Source organism: Tupaia chinensis, unplaced genomic scaffold (assembly GCF_000334495.1).
Source record: "Tupaia chinensis unplaced genomic scaffold, TupChi_1.0 Scaffold145725_1, whole genome shotgun sequence".
NCBI lineage: Eukaryota > Metazoa > Chordata > Mammalia > Scandentia > Tupaiidae > Tupaia > Tupaia belangeri.
In genome coordinates this window covers 6,505-12,555 of record NW_006205583.1, presented here as the reverse complement: position 1 = coordinate 12,555, position 6,051 = coordinate 6,505, and the positions used below count along the sequence as shown (strand labels likewise).

General features: G+C 40.3%; 1 protein-coding gene across 1 annotated transcript; it reads right to left on the bottom strand.

Annotated features, from left to right (window-relative positions):
• Nucleotides 1–623: 623 nt before the first annotated feature.
• LOC102489778 (transport and Golgi organization protein 1 homolog) lies at nt 624–3,394 on the bottom strand. The gene is made up of 6 exons (XM_006168353.1): nt 3,305–3,394; nt 2,567–2,627; nt 2,427–2,462; nt 2,284–2,351; nt 1,798–1,892; nt 624–696 (listed from the first exon to the last, which is right to left on the bottom strand). Exons 1-5 carry the CDS (start codon nt 3,376–3,378, stop codon nt 1,844–1,846), a joined length of 288 nt encoding a protein of 95 aa, XP_006168415.1. The 5' UTR covers nt 3,379–3,394; the 3' UTR covers nt 624–696; nt 1,798–1,843.
• Between the last annotated feature and the right edge of the window lie 2,657 nt (nt 3,395–6,051).

Below are 6,051 nucleotides of genomic sequence, written 5' to 3'. Positions count from 1 at the left end.
GGGTCATCTATGTACATGCCAGCCCCATGTCTCCCTCACTACTGCACAGAATCTTGTCTGACTCAGACTAGGAAAAGAGTGAATGAAAAGAAAGAAAACCCATTCACATCACATATAGTAAAAGCCACCAATAGGAGAGCTTTCCCCTGGCCTTCTATGTCCTGTCTCTGATTCTCAGAACTCTACAAGCTACATCAGACCTAAACACACCTAACAGAATATTGACTCTAAATGGAAGACAACAGAGTCCTCAGGGGAACTAGAGAATTTGCTCAGAGTCACAGAGCTGGCAGGAGGCAGAGCAGGAGTCCACACCAGCTCAGCCTGTAGTCCCTCTTGGCCCACTGCTTCACTGGCTGACAAAGCAGATGCTCCTCGCTGGGAGTGTAGAGGTTAATCTGCAGTCCTCAGCTTGTAAACAAGCTTCTTCAGGCTCCACCATTGACAACAGCTGCGAATTATTAGAAGTCTAAAGATTCGTGTAGAAGATTATTTTGCACTTTGACAAGTAAAGACATGCTAAAATATCAGAGGACACACCATGAAAGAGGATAAGCTAGAGGTCACAGAAAAAGACAAATTTTCCAGAAATCCTTACAAAGAATATGAAGTCAGCCTTGACCTTTCCCTTGTACTGGTCCTCAGGAGGCATCAAGCTGCTGTTCTTCATGCACACTGCACAGGCTCCTGTGTCTGCTAAAGCCAGAGAAGTACAGGGGTTTAGTCGGACTTGCATGTTTTGGGCACATGGATTACAAACACTTTATTTTTTGTGTCTAACTCTTCTCAAATTTCTCCTATCAGAGGCAGAGGGTTTAATCAGAGCCCTCAAATGACCCCTGAGACAATGGGAAGTCCATGCCCTGACCTTCAAAGAGACACCATAGAACACAGAGCAGGGGTTTTCATAAAATATAAAAATAAATAAATAAAAAAAAAACAACCAACAGTATATAGATCAGGGCACAAACTAGTTAATAATCACAAATAAAAGTGGGGTTTCCCAATGAACACAGGAGAAATTACAATTTTAGCAAAGGAAAAAATGTGAAATAGAAACCAGTTGGCTAGAAAGAATGTTAATAAACCAATTATATGAGCAGCACCAGAGATTTTCCTTGATCCTGAATGAGTTCTTTCAATATTGGTCTATATATAATCTGCCTTCCATACCTGACCAGGGAGTATATAAAAAATATATGAGCACAAATGGACTTAAAGAGATTAATAATGAGAGTAATGAAAAACACACAGTGCTTTGTACATGATAGGGTTAAACATATTATGTAGCTGAATGTAGTTATGAAAAAAATTAATTAGTGTACTTAGTCATTGGAAAACACATGATACATTTTTGTATGAACATTAAAAAATACCTTCTGACTTTCCCAATGACCCAATCGTTTTCTTCAAGTTAAAAATAAGATAATAGGAAGCCTTGACCCATGATACATTTTTGTATGAACATTAAAAAATACCTTCTGACTTTCCCAATGACCCAATCGTTTTCTTCAAGTTAAAAATAAGATAATAGGAAGCCTTGACCCCTGACTCACAGTGGGACAGAAGAGCTCACCCATTTTTCCTTCCAAGCACATTCTTAAGTAGAAAGTAACAGAGAGGTGGGGGCTCTGCTGTCCAGAGTCAGTGGATGAACCTGAGTGCCACCATTCACAGAAGATTGGCCCAAAGAACCATCAGACTGGGGAACCTGAGGTCAACAATATCACAACTACCCAAGGAACAATACACATTTTGGACTAGCATTGAGTTGCCCCCTTCTCAGCAGGCTCCTACCTCCCCATGGAGGGATGTCCATGCCAGATACACCCAACATTGAGTTTTACAGCCTGGGTTCCTGTGGCATCCTCTGACTTTGCATTATTGGCCACCTTGTAGATAGAGAAAAAATGGGCTTGATAAGAATTAGAAAACCAAATCCTTTACTAGTCCTCAATAGCTTCATCTTAAATCATCAAGAACACCATTAAAAATGTCTACCTTGGTCCAGCATATGGGGCAAGGGGTGATGTAATGCTATTACAATGGTAAATCCACAAGGAAGTTTCCAAATTCACACTCTGAGGTCTCCTCAGATGCACATGCTCATGTGCCCATGCCCATATTTCTGGCAAGTTTAGTCTGGGGGTGCATAGAAGGAAGAAGACCCTGTGTAAAAGCCTGTTTCGTACTCTCTGTCCATCTTATTCTTGTTCCATCTCTCTCTCTCTCTCTGAATAAGTTCATAAATAAGCTGTCAAAATAAATGTCCCAGTGTTTTACCTTCTATTCAAGAAGTTGGTCTCACTGATTTGTTTGGCTTCTGCCCTCTCCCCAGTATGAGCCCTGAGCTGCAGAAGAAAAACATATTCACATGCCAGTCATGATCAACTGTGCACAGAAAAAAGGAAAGAAAAGATTCTTACCCAGTTCTCCTGAGCCTTTTTCTTGTAAATGGCCATCTGGAAAAGAAAACACAACAAACACTGTATGTTTAGGTATTTTACAGTCCATTATAAAAGTCAGTGCTGGAGGATTCTGCATTTATCAGCAGAATGCAACTTACCTGCTTTTGGAAAGAGGTCTCTTTTCTCTGCATTTCATCTTGCATCTCTGCAATTCTTTCCCTGTGGTTTAGAATTGCTTTCATCAGACACAAAGTACCATATTGAGTGTAGTTTTTAAATAATACTCCTATGTTCACATAATCCTCAGAACTGTATTTTTACATAATTTATCCCAGATAAAAAGCACATTTCACATGAATAAGAATACAGTAGGATCAAAGGTATTACTGCATAGTTTCCTTATCCGTTATGGAATCCCACAGAGTCTTCAGTTGACATAATTTCATTTTCCATCTCAATATTTCTCCAGTTTCTTCTCCATTGACTATCTTTTATCATAAAGCTCTACATTACTTGTACATACATTTTTATCATCTGTCATAGTGCATAACTTTACTTTATAAAAGCAACACAATAATTTTTGTTGATGTAATTTAACTTATATCAAATTGTTTTCTTGAGACTTATGACATTTCATGCCCACACCACAGGAAACTTATAGTATTTAAAATTACTTGGTCATTTGTACTTTGTTTATTCTTCCATTATACCCCCTCCACCATATGTGTGTGTGTGTGTGTGTGTGTGTGTGTGTGTGTATCTATATCTCTTATCTGTCTATCTCTTCTGATGACTTGTTTATATGTTTGTAAGGTCTAAACATTATCCAAAGATAAAACTCATAAAAATCTAACACAGATTTTCTTGAAAGATGGTTGTTTAGTATCTGAACTCACTTTAATTTCTGTACTTCTTTGGAAGCAAACTTTAAGTATGCCTGTGCCATCAGTAATTCCATTTTCTTTTCCATCTGCTCATGATCTTTCATTAACAAATTTCTAAGAATGAAAAGAAAAACACATTATCCAGAAGCTCACAGGAAATTCTGCCTTTCCTACCTCCTAGCAGTCTCAAGGCCATGATTGAAAGGTTCAGTTCCACCATTCCCCAGAAGCACACAGAATGATGAACACTGTCAGAGGGGAGAATCAAAGGCTCCCATGGAGAGATTAAGAAAATCAGCCTCTGGCCTACAAGCAAATGTTTGGCAATCCCAAGTTTTTCTTCATGGCTCTGGTCAGTTCACTGCTATGTATGTCAGCTAAGCTAAAAGTGTCTATGAGAAGTATTAGAGTCCTTTTTGGTCATTCTCTATTCAGACAGTAAAAGCTCATTTTAGTTCAGTGTGGTAAAGCAGGCCGACCTGGCTCCTTACAACTACACACATCAGAGTGGGGAAGGAATTGTGAGTTTGTCTGCCTGCAGCCACAGGGAGAGCTGCTCTTAATAAAAGATGGTGCCTCACACAGTCAGCCTTACAGAGGTCCTGTTAAGACATGGTGTTATTCACCCTTCACTTGATTTCTGGACATTTCTACAATTCAAAATGGAACTCCTGCTACCTCCTTCAAAGATCCTTGTTGAAGGAGTAAATGAATCTCAGTGCTGGCAATAGCTACTGAATTTTAAAATGATCCAGGGTCAGCTAGTTGTATTGTGGTTAAGTCTTCTATGTCTGACATGACTGACTGAATGGTTCATTTCCCAAACTTGATAACTTGAAAAACACTTAAGATGTGTGTGTGTGCATTCCCATGATTCCAACAGGCATGATCAATGTAGGAGATAGGATTACAGCATGACCCTGCCTCATGGTGGATAATTTCTTGTCCCCTGTCTTTTTCTTTTTTTTTTTTGAAAGAGTTTTTTGCTATAGGGTGTGTGTGCTCACCAGACAGACAGAGAGAGACAAAGAGACAGAAAGTGAGAAATCACCCCACAGGGGGTATGGCCACGCTGCAATCCCTTTTCCTCCATTCTCCTCTCGGGATCTTGGGCACACATGCAAACGTGCCCGGCGTGAGTTTTAAGCCACTGGGTCCGGGACTCGAACTGCGGTCGACTACATGGGAGTCCAATGACATAGCCATTATGCTAACTGCTGGTCCTGTCCCCTGTCTTTTTCACTGTGTCTTTCTCTGGTGAGCATACACACCTTGGCTCAAAACTTTAAAAAATATGGAAGAATAAAAATAAATTCAAACTGTTCCATAACTAGGATGTCAGCTCCTGCCATCACATTTCAGCGGGAATACCATCAAGCTTGGTGTTCATCTAAATTAACAACTATGACTCCATTGATAGTGATGGCAGAAAAGAGTAATTGCCTAAAAAGTTCTATTTGCTGTTAATCTCAAAGGACTTTCTACATGGTTTTGATTTAAAAGATTCTCAATGTTATGACTTTATTTTCTATGGATCGTGTGTAAAATAAACAATCTCTAGAAAGCAGGGACAAAAACACTGTAGAGGGATGTCGATGTATTTGTTTCTGGCCACCCAGGGAATCCTTCAGCCAATACTTTCTGAACTGGCTCTCATGCTTTGGGTGTTCATTGAAGTGTTGAGGACACAGAGGGGAGTAGGCACCATTTCTATCCTAAAATAGATTACAGTTCAATGCTCACACAAAGCCAATGAGGATATGGGAAACCCTGCCTTGGGCTTGGGAAGAAGTAACACAAAACCTGAGGTTTGAGGGACAATGAAGAAGACTATTGCTATTGAACAGGGACAAGTAGGTCTGAAGACCCTGATCTCCCCTGAGAACAGACAGAAATAGTGGAAAAGCAGATGGAACATAAGATTGAATATATCAAATACTAAAACCCATGATTCAGTCCAGCTTGGAATTTGGGTCAATTTTCTGTAATTTTATCTACAAACGTTGTGCAGAAACTCGAGTTTCAAAGAGGTTGAGCAGTGTTTGCAAATGTGTGAGCTTAGGGGAAAACAAAACAAAACAAGTGGAGTTCAAGGTCTGCCAATCAAAGTGACTCATAGTTAAACTCACTGAATTTGGTTGGGACATGGAGGGTTTCACACTAAGAACAAAGTGGACAGGAAACCCACTACACTTCATAGGAACTGAGCCTGGAGTCAAGAATCGCAACTGGTGGGAACCAGCAGTTAGCGTCATGGCTATGTCGCTGGACTATGTTCCACATAGTCGACCGCGGTTCACGTCACCCTGAGAACAGACAGAAATAGTGGAAAAGCAGATGGAACATAAGATTGAATATATCAAATACTAAAACCCATGATTCAGTCCAGCTTGGAATTTGGGTCAATTTTCTGTAATTTTATCTACAAACGTTGTGCAGAAACTCGAGTTTCAAAGAGGTTGAGCAGTGTTTGCAAATGTGTGAGCTTAGGGGAAAACAAAACAAAACAAGTGGAGTTCAAGGTCTGCCAATCAAAGTGACTCATAGTTAAACTCACTGAATTTGGTTGGGACATGGAGGGTTTCACACTAAGAACAAAGTGGACAGGAAACCCACTACACTTCATAGGAACTGAGCCTGGAGTCAAGAATCGCAACTGGTGGGAACCAGCAGTTAGCGTCATGGCTATGTCGCTGGACTATGTCCCACATAGTCGACCGCAGTTCACGTCACAGACCCAGTGGCTTAAAACTCATGCC

Excerpts from the sequence above, each read along its gene's own strand:
- LOC102489778 (XM_006168353.1), bottom strand. The coding sequence starts at position 3,378 with ATGGAAAAGAAAATGGAATTACTGATGGCACAGGCATACTTAAAGTTT. Across the intron at positions 2,628-3,304 it reads AAAGAAGTACAGAAATTAAA|GGAAAGAATTGCAGAGATGC; the intron begins GTGAGTTCAGAT and ends TCTAAACCACAG. Across the intron at positions 2,463-2,566 it reads AGACCTCTTTCCAAAAGCAG|ATGGCCATTTACAAGAAAAA; the intron begins GTAAGTTGCATT and ends TTTCTTTTCCAG.